Here is a 15,380-nt window from a genome sequence, read left to right as displayed (position 1 = left end):
GAGCAATAACTGGATACAATGATATAGAACAGATTAATTAGGTAAGATACCACTTGACTCGAGGCCAAAAAAAAAAAAAAAAACATAAACATAAAGCAGAAGCAATACTGTAGCGAATTCACCAAAGACTTTAAAGAATGGCTGAACATTTTAATAAGTCAGATTAAAGTTGCAGATAGCTCAATGTTCAGGAACTTTCAACAGAAACCAGGCTGTTCCACAGCTCCCATTTCTGTATAAACAATGAATCCAGGAGAAGAGAGCTATGCCTTTCCCACATTTATCTGCTTCTACTCTCCATCCCATGCGAAGAGTTGACTCATTGGAAAAGACCCTGATGCTGGGAGGGACTGGGGGCAGGAGGAGAAGGGGATGACAGAGGATGAGATGCCTGGATGGCATCACCGACTTGATGGACACGAGTTTGAGTAAACTCCTGGAGTTGGAGATGGACAAGGAGGCCTGGCATGCTAAGATTCATGGGGTCGCAAAGAGTTGGATAGGACTGAGTGACTGAACTGAACTAAACTGAACTGAGCTCTCTATCCCATTCCCAGAATCCCTGTATGCTAATTATATGTTAGCATTACATCTCCTCAGTTCAGTTCAGTTCAGTTCAGTTCAGTCACTCAGTTGTGTGCGACTCTTTGCGACCCCATGAATCACAGCACGCCAGGCCTCCCTGTCCATCACAAACTCTCGGAGTTCACTCAGACTCATGTCCATCGAGTCGGTGATGCCATCCAGGCATCTCATCCTCTACCATCCCCTTCTCCTCCTACCCCCAATCCCTCCCAGCATCAGGGTCTTTTCCAATGAGTCAACTCTTCTCATGAGGTAGCCAAAGTATTGAAGTTTCAGCTTCAGCATCAGTCCTTCCAATGAACACCCAGGACTGATCTCCTTCAGGATGGACTGGTTGGATCTCCTTGCAGTCCAAAGGACTCTCAAGGGTCTTCTCTAACACTATAGTTCAAAATCATCAATTTTTTGGCACTCAGCTTTCTTCACAGTCCAACTCTCACATCCATACATGACCACTAGAAAAACCATAGCCTTGACCAGACAGATATTTGTTGGCAAACTTATGTCTCTGCTTTTTAATATTCTGTCTAGGTTGGTCATAACTTTCCTTCCAAGGAGTAAGCGTCTTTTAATTTCATGGCTGTAGTCATCATCCACAGTGATTTTGGAGCCCCCAAAAATAAAGTCTGACAATGCTTCCACTGTTTCCCCATCTATTTTCCATGAGGTGATGGGACCAGATGCCACGATCTTAGTTTTCTGAGTGCTAAGCTTTAAGCCAACTTTTTCACTCTCCTCTTTTACTTTCATCAAGAGGCTTTTCAGTTCCTCTTCACTCTCTGCCATAAGGGTGGTGTCATCAGCATATCTAAGGTTATTGATATTTCTCCTGGCAATCTTGATTCCAGCTTGTGCTTCTTCCAGGCCAGCATTTCTCATGATGCACTCTGAATATAAGTTAAATAAGCAGGGTGACAATATACAGCCTTGATGTACTCCTTTTCCTATTTGGAACCAGTCTGTTGTTCCATGTCCAGTTCTCACTCTTGCTTCCTGACCTGCATACAGGTTTCTCAAGAGGCAGGTCAGGTGGTCTGGTATTCCCATCTCGTTCAGAATTTTCCACGGATAGTGATCCACACAGTCAAAGGCTTTGGTGTAGTCCATAAAGCAGAAGTAGATGTTTTTCTGGAACTCTCTTGCTTTTTCGATGATCCAGTGGATGTTGGCAATTTGAAATCTGGTTCCTCTGCCTTTTCTAAAACCAGCTTGAACATCTGGAAGTTCTCGGTTCACGTATTGCTGAAGCCTGTCTTGGAGAATTCTGAGCATTACATCTCCTTACAAGATATCAAAGCATAAAAATACCACTTATATAATGGCAACTTGAATTTAACTCTTTTTTTCCTACTTCCTCATGCAGATGTCTGGAAGAGATATGGCATAAATCAACTGCACTCAGGTAAAGGAGTTTATTCTCGTGGGCCTCACGGATCAAGAGGAGTTGAAGATGCCCCTCTTTGTCCTGTTCTTATCCATCTACCTCTTCACAGTAGCAGGCAACCTGGGTCTGATCCTTGTCATCAGAACAGATTCAAGACTCCACACGCCAATGTACTTCTTCCTTAGTAACCTGGCCTTTGTTGATTTCTGTTATGCTTCTGTTGTTACACCCAAAATGCTTGGAAATTTCTTGTACAAGCAAAATGTTATTTCTTTCAACTCATGTGCTGCCCAGTTAGGCTGTTTCCTCACCTTCATGGTATCCGAGTGCTTGCTGCTGGCTTCCATGGACTATGATCGATGCGTAGCCGTTTGTAGCCCTCTCCTCTATATGGCCTCAATGTCCCGAGGAGTCTGTATTCAGCTCGTAGCTGTCCCCTACAGCTATGGCTTTCTGATGGCGCTGTTTCACACCATCTTCACTTTTCGTCTCTCCTATTGCCACTCGAACACCATCAACCATTTCTACTGTGACGACATGCCTCTTCTCAGGCTCACTTGCTCAGATACACGTTCCAAACAGCGATGGATTTTGGCCTGTGCTGGTGTTACTTTCATCTCCTCTGTTCTGATTGTCTTTATCTCCTACATGTTTATTATTTCTACCATCCTGAGAATGCGCTCAGCTGAGGGAAGACGCAAAGCCTTCTCCACATGTAGCTCCCACATGCTTGCAGTCACCATATTCTACGGGACCCTCATCTTTATGTACTTACAACCAAGTTCTCAGCATTCTCTTGACACAGATAAGATGGCCTCTGTCTTCTATACAGTGAACATTCCCATGTTGAACCCTGTAATTTACAGCCTCATAAATAAGGATGTAAAAAATGCCCTGAAAAAAGTCATCACCAATAAAAACCAAGCTCTGTGTTCACAACATCTAAAAAATGATTTGAATAAATGAAAGTGGACTTTCTCTCATGGTACATTTTTTTTTTTTTTTAGTTAACTATGAAAAACTAGTCAAATGACTTGACTTTATTTGATGTTCAATAAAGATTTCTTCAAACTAAAATAAATTCATTCTCTGAACTCTTTGTAATCAAATGACTTAGAATCGTTAACTTATATGTGGAAAGTATCATAGAAACTTACATGCCATTTCTCAAATTTTATATATGCATATATATATTTACACATAAAAGTATATACATTTATATATTTATAAAAATTCATTTCATCTGATATCAACATAACTAGATATAGGCCAAAGGTAGACAAAACTGAGTTCCCTTTAATACTCAGTTTAAAATTATAAGAATGCTTTAATAATGTATCTTAGAATGCTTTTGTAATGTATTCTGAATTAAACACTAATTAGAGACAACTGTATATCAGTGATTTCAGTCTGAATTGGTTTTTCACCCAGGGGCTATTTGACAATGCCTGGAAATATTATTGATTTTCAACATGACAAGGTGGTGTAAACGAGTAGCCTTGCTAGGTAGACAGCCAAGGGTGTGGATGTGTTAGTCACTCAGTCGTGTCCGACTCTTTGTGACCCCATGGACCATAACCTCCCAGGCTTCTCCGTCCATGGAATTCTCCAGGCAAGAGTATTGAAGTGGATTGCCATCTCCTGCTCCAAGGGTGTGGATGCTGCTACATAAACTATATTGGACATGAAAAATCCGTCACACACAAAGCAATTATACTAAGTTTCAGTGCTTCAATTATGCTAAGTTTCAATGCTGAGAGAGTCTGCCCTCAACACTTGTTTCCTAAGAACTGCAGACTTCATCCTGGTCAGACTGGTGAATGGCGTTACTAACGCCTCCTGCGTGCTTGGTGTGGTGAGTGGTGCTACTCTCTAGCTACAGTATCCAGGCTTCTCACTGTGTGACTTCTCTTGTTACAGAGTTCTGGCTCCTGAGTGCAGTATCAGAAGCTGTAATGCACAGACATAGTTGCCTTGAGGCATGTGGAATCTTCCTGGAACAGAGATTGAACCCATGTCTCCTGCATTCGCAGTGGCAAAAACTGAGTAAAAATTGTGTCTCTTTTAGACAGCCAATAGTTGGATTTTGCCTTTTTTAAGTAACTAAATATATATGCCTTTTGATTGGTATAATTAGTACCTTTCTCCTTAATGACATCTGGAGGGTTTGTTAGAACACATATTGCTGGATCAGCGTTTATAAGTCAGTAGGTCTGATACAGAGCAAGAAAAAAAATTGCATTTTCAACAGTTACTTATAGTTTCCAAGTGCTGAATGAGGTCACTGGGAGGATGTGACCTTTGGTTGACTCTTGATCTGCACCTGGACAATCAGAGGGTCCTCACTATCAATCCCTCCCTCCATGCTTTTGCCTTTTCTGCCTGTCGCTTCCATGGCAGGAGCCATTGCCAAGGATGCAGCCTGGAGAGCCTGAGGTGTTGAAACCATCTGGATGGTCTGCATGAGTGAACCCATAAGTCTTCTATATGAACTTTTAAGAGTCCAGGGGGTCTTTGTAGAGATTTACTCATTTTATAGCCACCCAAACCAAGACTCAGGTATATTCCCTTGCTATTTAAAATCGCCACTGACCAATATGGGATGATCTGCTTCTTTCGTTTCACCCCGCCCTCCATGAATGCTTGTCTAGTTTCAGATTTCACCCGGGAAACTCTCATGTTTGCAAACCAATACCAAGTTATCTAGATGTTGCTTGTCCAGAGCTCCACTCTGATAGCCATTGCCTCAAACGATCTCTTTACCATATCTGTATTCAGCTGGTGGCTTTTCTGTCTTAAGAGTGCCTATATTTCTTTATTGGAGAACTGCATCAGGTTTCCTGAAACTGTTATACCTGCTTGTCAGGTAAGACAGAAGCAACTGGAAATTTACATCCCATGGGGATAGCCCTTAGCCAATGATTGATATGGGCACAGGAGTAGACATGTAGCCCTTGGACATTGCAAGTTTGAACTGCACAGGTCTACCTACATGAGAATAATTTTCCCTTAGTAAAAATATTACAGTACTACAAAGTCTCTGATTGTTTTAATCCAATGATGAGGGGAGGAATCATTGATAGAGCAGGCCAGTGCTAAGTTATACACAGATTAATCCATACATTTATGAGGTACGGGTTGTTCAGGGTCAGCTGTATATATTCAAGCTCCTTTGCCCACTCAGATCAACTTGAGCTATCTCTCTCCAGAATTCTTCCCTGGAATCTAACCAAAATTCTTATCATGGGGACTTTGATGTTATATCTTTGCTTGGCTTACTTTCTTACCAGGTGCCACTTCCCATTCAATCCAATAGCTATTCTTGGGAAAAATTCTTAGCAAATCACGTTTACACCAATCTTTGATTCAGTGTATCAATTTGGGGGAACCCAAATTAAGATGGTATTATAAATTTTTGCAATATATTATTTGTGTAATTTTCCAGAAAGAAAAGTCCTCTTGATAGTCATATATGTTGAACATTAAAATTGTTTAACATTCATCAACTTTTTCAGCCTACTTAATATGAAGTACTTCTAGCACCTCTTCTTATCACAAAGGGCTCAGAAGTTTAAAAACAAGTCTTTGAAAAAGCAAAAGTCTGAAAAATTATTTAGGCTATGTTGACAAATCTAGTTTGCTCTTAGCCATGAAGTTCTGAGTCCTTTTTCTTCTGGGGCCTTCCTTGCTAATTCAGATGGTAAAGAATTTGTCTGCAATACAGGAAACACAGGTTTGATCCCTGGGTCAGGAAGATCCCCTGGAGAAGGGAATGGCAACCCACTTTAGTATTCTTGTCTGGAGAATCCCCAGGATATAGGAGCTTGGCAAGCTGTAGTCAATGGGGTCTCAAAGAGAGACTGAGACTTCTTGACTTTCTATTGACTGAGTGACTTCATTTTCTTTCTTTTCCTCTGGAAAAAGAAAGCGAACTGAATGGATAAGGATATCAGGAGGCATGAATTTGACTTCTGATAGAACCACTAACTTTATTTCCTATTTAAGATGTGAGCTTTCTCATTGGTAAATGGTTGGGTTGTGTTAGAAACATGATTTTATTTTTTGTAGAATTATTTTGGTTAGAGCTTTTTATGTTATTAATAATAATATCAATGTGTGCATGTGTGCTAAGTCGTGTCTGACTCTTTGCGACCCTGTGGACTGTAGCGAACCAGGTTCCTCTGTCCTTGGGATTCTCCAGGCAAGAATACTGGAGTGGGTTGCCATGCCCTCCTCCAGGGGATCTTCCCCACCCTGAGATCAGACCCGCATCTCTGCATCTCCTGCATTGGCAGGTGGGTTCTTTACCACTAGCGCCACCTGGGAAGCCCCAGTAAACAATAATAACTAAAATTAGTCTGGTGGAGTGGGGTGATAGAACCGAAGCTCTGACCAGTTGTTCCTCTTAATACTTTTTCCAGAGACCTTCCTTCAGGTCACTCAGAAGCAACGTGAGTCACTGCCCCAAGACCAAGCTGCTTTCACAGCACTGTCTGAAAGCTGTGAGCCTAAATATAGTCTATGGTCCCACGCTGCCTGCTAGCTCTCTGATTTTCAATCTTTTTACACGCATCATAGGAATTCTATTTTGACAAGGGACATCTCTCTAACCAGTGCTGTTTCTGACCTGTTCCTAAATCTCCTCCAACCCTCATAATATTAGTGTTCAGTTATTCTTCCAATTATAAACTTTCTTAAATGTAGTATCATTCATAAGGGTGTAAATTCTACCAGGTCTCCCACCAGCCTGAAAATTGCAAAACATAAATTTGAAAAAGAAATTTTAATTTTTTTTTTTTTTTTTTTTTTTTTGCTTGTTTGTTGGCTTTTGGCCACATGGCTTGTGAGATTTTAGTTCCCTGAACAAGGATTGAACCCAGGTGCTCAGCAGTGAGAAGCCAGAACCTTAGCCACTGGGCCACCAGGGAATATCAGAAAAACCTTATCTCTTGAAAACTTTGAGATCTAGGTGACTAGCACTGCTTGGAAAAAAGTTGTGATTTTCAAAATGTTAAGTATAATTTGCTTTAGTAATGCTGTTAAGGAAAACATGAAATTGTGAAAATTCCTGTGGGTCTGATTTAAAATGTGTTATTGAAATGAAGTTAACTTTATTGATGTGTTTTTGGGGATTCAGGGTTTCAATGATCACCATTTGTCATAATTTTTGTCGTGGTCTATTCCACAAAGAAGTTTCTAAATAACTGTAGTGACACATTTGCTTTATTTACAGAGGCTCAGCTCCCAAGTTCTCACAGATTGGTCTCTTGTGACAACTCAGAAAGAAATGTGAGATAAGTGAGTCCCAATGGCACTTTCTCATGGAGATGGCATGAAATCTTTTTTCAGGTTCTAATGGGCTTTCAATTTAAGATCTGGGGAGGAAAAAAAATCAAAAATCTCCCAAACTTTCTCTATACAAGTGAAAATCCCGTTGATGAGGACTGTTTTCCAGGGAACAGTTGCTAAGAGCACTATCTAATTGCATATTTATCTGTAAAACTCTTGCCTCAATGGTATGCTTTACTCATTTACAAGCTTATTTGTCAAGTTTCTCTCCAGTAGTGAGAAATCTTGTTTTACTACTTAAAAGTCATTTAATTACTGTTCAACTCCAATATGCATGTACAGCACTTTCAGAATTAACTTGAACCACCATGAGAAACAGATTTATAAACCATAATGCAAAGTTTATATCCAGTTCCTTTTGTTTGTAATTTTACAGTGTCTAATCAAAGAATCATTTTCCAAAGTTACTCATGACAATAAATTCCCCAACTTGACTGTGATTAAGGTATACATTTATAATGCAGCTAAATATATTTGTGTGCATTTCTTCCTGGCATTGGCTGACAATCTCATTAACTTTTTATTAATTTACATATAATTTAGTTTTTGCAATATACAGTTCTATGAGTTTATGATAATTGCATAGAATCAAGTAACAACCCGCTAGGTAACATGCAAAACAGTTCCTTCACCTTAAAAATTCCCTTAATGCATCTCCTAGTCAAATACTCTCCCCTTCCCAAAACTTTGATCAATTGAACTGAACTCTTTCTCCTAAAGCTTATGAAATGGGAAGATAAATCTTTTCCTGGGAAGAGTCTTTGATTATATATATATATACGCACACATATAGATATATACATAACTAATATTGAAATAGCACTATAAAAACCCAATACTAACAAGCTGTAGTTAATAACTCCTCTTTATTGTCATTTGAAGTCAATCTAATGTATTTGCATGCAGAGATTTATACAGATTTCTACTTAGTTAATTTTCCAACATCCCTATACCAAGTAGAAGTCAAGCCATTTTACAGTAAAACATAAATGAAGCCAGAACAGTTTTTCAACTGTATTAAATATGTTTGTCACTTAAAATAAAATTAAGTATGGCATAGTTACAGAATAATTATGCAATTAACTAAGTATAATTCATGATAATTCATATAATCCTGATTGATGCTGACAAATCGTGATCATGTCAAGCTGTAAAATGCAAGGATTTGCTGCTTTTCCTGGTCACTGAACTACATATGTTAATGCAGTGTATAAACAATGTTAGATACTAACACTGCCACTCCCCAGCAGCCATTTTATTAAAGTCCATAGTTATCACTGGAAATTTATTTCATAGAAAACTACATGGTAAAATTTATATACAAAATCACTATACAAAGCGGACTAATCCCTCCCTGTGTCCTCACAAACCATATGCAGGATAATCTGGTTATCCAACATTAATCCAGCATCCTTAGGGATGCAAATTTTCCTTGCTTTGGAGATCATCTTCTGCATCAAATGTCTTACTGATCCTCTCATTTATGTCTTTTAGGTTCACTATGCATAACAGAAGTTTTGTTTTTCACCTCCTATCTATTTGAAACCTCTGGAAGATATAATTAAATTATCTGGTGCATCCTCAGTTAAATGCTGGACATCATAAATTACTGAGAAGGCAACAGAAATTGCACTATATTGGAAAAATAAATATAATTCCATAATTCCTTTCTCTTTCATCACCCCCTCCCACCAACCCAACAAAAACTTTTTCAATGTAGAGAATTATTGTTTCCATAAACATGCTGTCTTTGTCCATTCAAGCTACCATAACAAAATACTATAAAAATTAGTGTTTTTTTTTTTTAACAATAGAACGTTATTTTCTCATAATTTTGGAGACTGATAAGTCCAAGATCAAGGTCCTCACCAATTTAGTTCTTTGTAGGAACTCTCTTCCTGGATTGTATGTGGTTGCTGTCTAACTGTGCTCACGTGGCCTCTTCTGTGTGTGTATGAAAGAGTGTGATGTTGTGTGTGTTTATGTATAAAGAGAGAGAGAGCAGGCTGGAGTCTCTCCTTAAAGGCCACTAATTCTATCATGAAGATGCCATTCTCATTATCATGCAACCCTGCCTCCCTAAAGACCATCTGCAAATACCATCACCCTGGGTTTGGGGCCTAAATCTATGAACTCAGCTTACAGCAGACACACTGTTTCCAAACAAATGTTAAAACCATTTTCTATCTGTACAACTTTGTTATTGACACAGAAGAGCTAAGAAAGCTCTCTGGGAGAGTGCTCTTAGACTAGGTCACCAAGGAAATCAAGTAATGATGGATAGAGACAACCTAAAGAGGAATTGAACACTTCATGAACATTTCAAAGAATAGGACAATGATGTTCAGAAATAGCTTCTTGAGGGAGTTCTTCAAATTCTTTGAAAGAGATGTAGTTAGAAAGTTCACAAGGTAATTTTTATCTTTCTTCCAAGGATAGATTTAAATCTTTTTGTTGAACAAAAACAACAATGTAACAATTAAAACAACAAATAAGAGCAATTCAAAAGCTAGAAAATCTTAGGGCAATAATATCATAGACGGTACTGTAGGCCTGAAGTTCTTCAAAACAGGATAATAATGCTAATTGATCTCCAGCCTGCCTTGGGATTCATTTCAGGTGTGGGCTCTAAAGCTTTCCGATTATTTTACTTGCATCATACTCTAAGTAAAAAAGATCCCTTGGGATACATCAGTGACAAAACCTTGCAGTTTGCTGGTGCCCAGACCTATGTGGAGAAGAAATAGGAACACCATCTACCCAGGTATAGTTTAGAAGAGTATATTTAAAGACTGGCATAAAAATGAACAGTTTTAAAATGAGTTAGAATAGAATCAATTTTAGAATAAAATATTTTGGATGGTATTTTGGAAACAAGGGAAAATAATGTTTCCTCTAATCTTATTTCAGTTATGAAGACATGTGGTCTTATATAAAATGGCTTTTTAGTAGTTTGGAATGAAAAAAATATTTAAAATATTTGAGATAGAATCTATTCAAACATTTAGATGCTAGGCACTTAATTGATTAGATTGTAAACTACGTCAAAACTCTCTTTTCCATTTTAGCAAATCTAGTCATTTTACCCAGAATGAGAGATGAGCACTTTAAAATTAAATCATCATTGTGACCCTTAATATATTTGATACAAGTACAAATATGAATTATGAATGGGAGCATAAATTGAAATAGTATGACAAAAATTAATATTTAATTCATTATCACCATGCATGTAGAAGGGGCTATATTAAGAAATGAATAAAAAATTCATGGCTCACACCCAAGGAATTTACAGTCTATCAAAAGAAGAAATATGGAAACAGAAATTTGAAAAGATGTGAAAATAAATTATGTATAAAATGTTTCCAGAACACAAAAATGAAAACTGGTAAGTAGCAGAGGAACTGAAATTTAAAGAGATCTCTTTTTAGGAAAGGTTGAGTTTTGATAGGCTTTGAAGAATAAATAGGAGTTTTTCTTCCAACTCTTTAATACCATTCACCTTGTAGAGATAAGCATAGGATAAAACACATAGACAGTAGGGAAAAATGGAAATTCATATTGCAACTGAGGATTGCAAAATAGTTATTCTAATTATTGTGTGGTGACTGCAGTATAAGAGATGTGAGTGGAATGTGAATATAAAATATCATGAGTTGGATCATAAAAGATCATATATAATAGACTTTCAAATGTATTATCAACTATATGCATGTGCTGCATTTAAGACAAGATAAAATGTCATACCGAAGCACTTCTAGCTGCTACACAGTTAAGTCTTAGCTGCTGCCTTGGAGCTACTAAAGCAAACTTCCAATCAAATACTTGCTGATTTCAAAGTGGAATTCATCTATCTGTGGGACCACTAGCTAGGCTTTTAGACACTCCGATGACCTGCTTCGTGTGTTGATCGGTACTGTTAAAGATCATCTTCTTCCCATAGAAAGTTGTAGAAACAACCATACGTGCGCGCTTAAAAATTATTTTTGATTTTGATAAAATAGGTACCATTTTAAATTAGGAATATGAGGAACAAACTGAATTTTTGACATGCTAAAATTAATGTATTTTGAGGGTGACAGAGCATTCAAATAAAGGCCTCCCAATTTCATTCAGGGTTCTTTCTGCTGTGCCCTTCTTGGCATAAATCTCAATGAAACGGCATTTTTCAACATTTATCTGTTATTAGAAAATCAACTGCTCATTACTGAGACTCTATTGCAATTTTTTTCTCATAGGTATAATAGAATAACTGAAATCAAATAGAAATTTTACATTTACTTTTTAATTTTTATTGGAATATAATGTTTATTAATTTATGATATTGTAATTTCTGCTAAACAGCCAAGTGACTCAGTTATACAGGTACATATATTCAATCTTCTGTAGATTCTTTCCATACAGGCCATTTTGGAGTATTGGGTAGACTACCCTGCATTATAAGGTAGGTCCTTGTTAGTTATCTAGTAGTGGGTGGGCTCCTGCATCAGAAAAGCATGTTTGAAACCCCCTGTGCTACAGACAGCCTGGCCGAGCTTACTTCCTTTGCTTTACCTCTCAATGTCCCTTCCTTGTCTATGCGATGGGAATATAAGAAGCAAATAGGACTTCCCTCATGGTCCAGTGGCTAAGAATCCCCCTGCCAATGCAGGGGACATGGGTTTGATACCTGGTCCAGGAAGATCCCACATGCCCTGGGACAACGGAGCCCATGGGACACAACTGCGGAGCCTGTGTCTGCAGCAAGGAAAGCGGCCAGACGCGAGGCCTGGGCGCTCAGAGGGGAGCCCTGCCCACCGCTCACAGGCCAGACGGGAGGCCTGGGCGCGCAGAGGGGAGCCCTGCTCAGCGCTCACAGGCCAGACGGGAGGCCTGGGCGCGCAGAGGGGGAGCCCTGCTCAGCGCTCACCGGCCAGACGGGAGGCCTGGGCGCGCAGAGGGGAGCCCTGCTCACCGCCCAGACGGGAGGCCTGGGCGCGCAGAGGGGAGCCCTGCTCACCGGCCAGACGGGAGGCCTGGGCGCGCAGAGGGGAGCCCTGCTCACCGGCCAGACGGGAGGCCTGGGCGCGCAGAGGGGAGCCCTGCTCAGCGCTCACAGGCCAGACGGGAGGCCTGGGCGCGCAGAGGGGGAGCCCTGCTCAGCGCTCACCGCCCAGACGGGAGGCCTGGGCGCGCAGAGGGGAGCCCTGCTCACCGCTCACCGGCCAGACGGGAGGCCTGGGCGCGCAGAGGGGAGCCCTGCTCACCGCTCACCGGCCAGAGGAGAGGCCTGGGCGCGCAGAGGGGAGCCCTGCCCACCGCTCACCGGCCAGACAGGAGGCCTGGGCGCGCAGAGGGGAGCCCTGCTCAGCGCTCACCGCCCAGACGGGAGGCCTGGGCTCCGCAGAGGGGAGCCCTGCTCACCGCTCACCGGCCAGACGGGAGGCCTGGGCGCGCAGAGGGGAGCCCTGCTCACTGCGAGCTGAGAAAGCCTGAGTGCACCGAGGAAGACCAGGGCAGCCAAAATTTAAATATATAATATATGTATATATATTATATTTTTAAAAAATAAACAATCCATGAGATAACTAAAGTCTTTCATGAATTTGCCCATCTTCAGCATTTGCATTATTAACACATTTGTGAAGATTATGTAGCAGTCCATGGTGGCCTCCCTGCAATAAGTCATGAGTATAGAATAGATGGCTAGAGCATGCTGTTCACTGCTCTGTCAGCACTGCAATGATGTGGGGTTTGTATCATATATGCAAGTCTCTCAGAGTGATGTCACTGCAGGGGCTTCATTTTCCTTTATATTATTAATGGTAGGATATTTTTGGTAAAAGCAATAGCTTTAATGTTTTAAAAAAATAATGTTAAATTTTAAACAAAATAAGAGCTTTGAGCAAAGAGTCAGTGTGGACTAAATTCTATCTTCAGCTGTTAATTTCAAAAAATGCACTTGATTTGGGTAGATAAACATGTCTCTCCTATAAAATGTCTTCATTTACTGTTTTTTTTTTAATTTTTTTATTTTTTTGTTTACTCCTTGTCCCATCGCCAGACTCAAGGATGCTAGCACTTTCACTGTTAGCCTTTTCATGTTGATAATAACAATTGTTTTAAAGGATATTCAGACTTGAATTTAATTAAGTTGGATTTCATTATCCTCTCTTCACCCAGACATACTGAAGACACATGATCCAGTTAAATTGCACCCAGGTGACAGAATTTATTCTCGTGGGCCTCACAGGCCGTCAGGAGTTGAAGATGCCCCTCTTTGTCCTGTTCTTATCCATCTACCTCTTCACAGCAGCAGGCAACCTGGGTCTGATCCTAGTCATCAGAACAGATTCAAGACTCGACACACCAATGTACTTCTTCCTTAGTAACTTGGCTTTTGTTGATTTCTGCTATTCTTCTGTCATTACACCCAAAATGCTGGGGAATTTCTTGTACAAACAGAATGTCATCTCTTTCAATGGATGTGCTGCCCAGCTGGGCTGTTTCCTGGCCTTCATGACTGCCGAGTGCTTGCTGCTGGCTTCCATGGCCTATGACCGGTATGTGGCCATCTGTAACCCTCTCCTCTATAGGGTCGTAATGTCCCCTGGCATCTGCGTTCAGCTTGTGGCTGCCCCCTACGGCTACAGCTTCCTGGTTGCCCTATTTCACACCATCCTCACCTTTCGCCTTTCCTACTGCCATTCCAATGTCATCAATCATTTCTACTGCGACGACATGCCTCTTCTCAGGCTCACTTGCTCAGACACTCACTCCAAGCAGCTATGGATTTTTGCCTGCGCTGGTCTCATGTTCATTTCTTCCCTTCTGGTTGTCTCTGTCTCCTACATGTACATTATTTCTGCCATCCTGAAGATGCGCTCCGCTGAAGGCAGACGCAAGGCTTTTTCCACCTGTGGCTCCCACATGCTGGCAGTCACCATATTCTATGGGACCCTCATCTTTATGTACTTACAGCCAAGTTCTAATCATTCCCTTGACACAGATAAGATGGCCTCTGTCTTCTATACAGTGATCATTCCCATGTTGAACCCTTTAATCTACAGCCTTAGGAATAAGGAGGTGAAAGATGCCCTGAAAAAAGTCATCATGAGTAGAAACCAGGCTTTTATGTTCATGAAATTAAGAAAATGACTTAAATAAATAAAAACAGAATTTTCCTCACAGTCTGATTTTTTTCTCTTAAGCTACCAAAATGCCTATTCATAATACTGGATTTCTACATGTCTGTTCATTGTGTAATAAAATTTTCTAAAGGTTTTCACTTAGAATGAGATTTCAGATATAAAAGTGTCCATTAGAAAATTTTGCCAGTTCTCTCATTTTCAAATGAAATTATATTAAAATAATAATTCTTTGTTCCATAGGAATTTATACCAATCTTTTTTATTTCTCAAATGAATAATTGCATAACAAACCATTATCTGGATATACAACTAATTATAGGACGAAGGTTTCGCCTTTCCATCACTTTAAAATCCCTGGTTCAGGATTCTCCAGTTCCATTAATCATATCCCATGTGAAGAGCAAAGATGCACATTGTACTTCTTTCCCTGATTTGCTAGTTTCTTAGGAAAATATAACATTATAAAACTGTTCCATAAATCAAGTATACTTCAATAAAAATAATTTTAAATTAATTAATGAATTAATAAAACTGCTCCATATTTATACATTTAAGAAATTGCCTTGATGATGCAAAAACAATATTGTAAAGTAATTAGCCTCCAACTAATAAAAATTAAAAAAAAAAAAGAAATTGTCTTTATTTTTTTTTTTCAAATTGTGTTTGTTGAGAAGAACAATACTACATCCTAAGTTTACCTGAGTCACTGATTTAACATGGCCTGGCATCTGGTCTGATCTCTGAAGACTAATTTTTAAGTGAACTCCTTTTTTTAAAGCCTATGAGATCTTGTTATATTTTTTCAAGGTATCAAAAAAGGTGTAACTCAAGAATGGAATCCCAGGGGTATCATATATTCTAAATTAATATACACAAAATAATTGAAACATTATAGATCATTTTCCAGTAGCAAGGATCCTATGCAGTTATGC

At 39.6% G+C, this 15,380-nt stretch overlaps 1 protein-coding gene and 1 pseudogene across 1 annotated transcript; both read left to right on the top strand.

Moving 5' to 3' along the window:
• The first annotated feature begins 1,963 nt into the window (after positions 1 to 1,963).
• Positions 1,964 to 2,935, top strand: LOC136175671 (olfactory receptor 8U1-like; annotated as a pseudogene).
• Positions 2,936 to 13,495: 10,560 nt separating this feature from the next.
• LOC136174877 (olfactory receptor 8U9) lies at positions 13,496 to 14,455 on the top strand. The gene has a single exon (XM_065945136.1). It carries the CDS (start codon positions 13,496 to 13,498, stop codon positions 14,453 to 14,455), a length of 960 nt encoding a protein of 319 aa, XP_065801208.1.
• Positions 14,456 to 15,380: the final 925 nt, after the last annotated feature.

This window comes from Muntiacus reevesi, chromosome 9 (assembly GCF_963930625.1).
Source record: "Muntiacus reevesi chromosome 9, mMunRee1.1, whole genome shotgun sequence".
In the NCBI taxonomy this organism is placed as follows: Eukaryota; Metazoa; Chordata; class Mammalia; order Artiodactyla; family Cervidae; genus Muntiacus; species Muntiacus reevesi.
The sequence above is the reverse complement of the archived record's forward strand: the minus strand, read 5'-3'. Positions and strand labels throughout refer to the sequence as shown.

Coding starts and splice junctions, on each gene's coding strand:
- LOC136174877 (XM_065945136.1), top strand. CDS start 13,496: ATGATCCAGTTAAATTGCACCCAGGTGACAGAATTTATTCTCGTGGGC.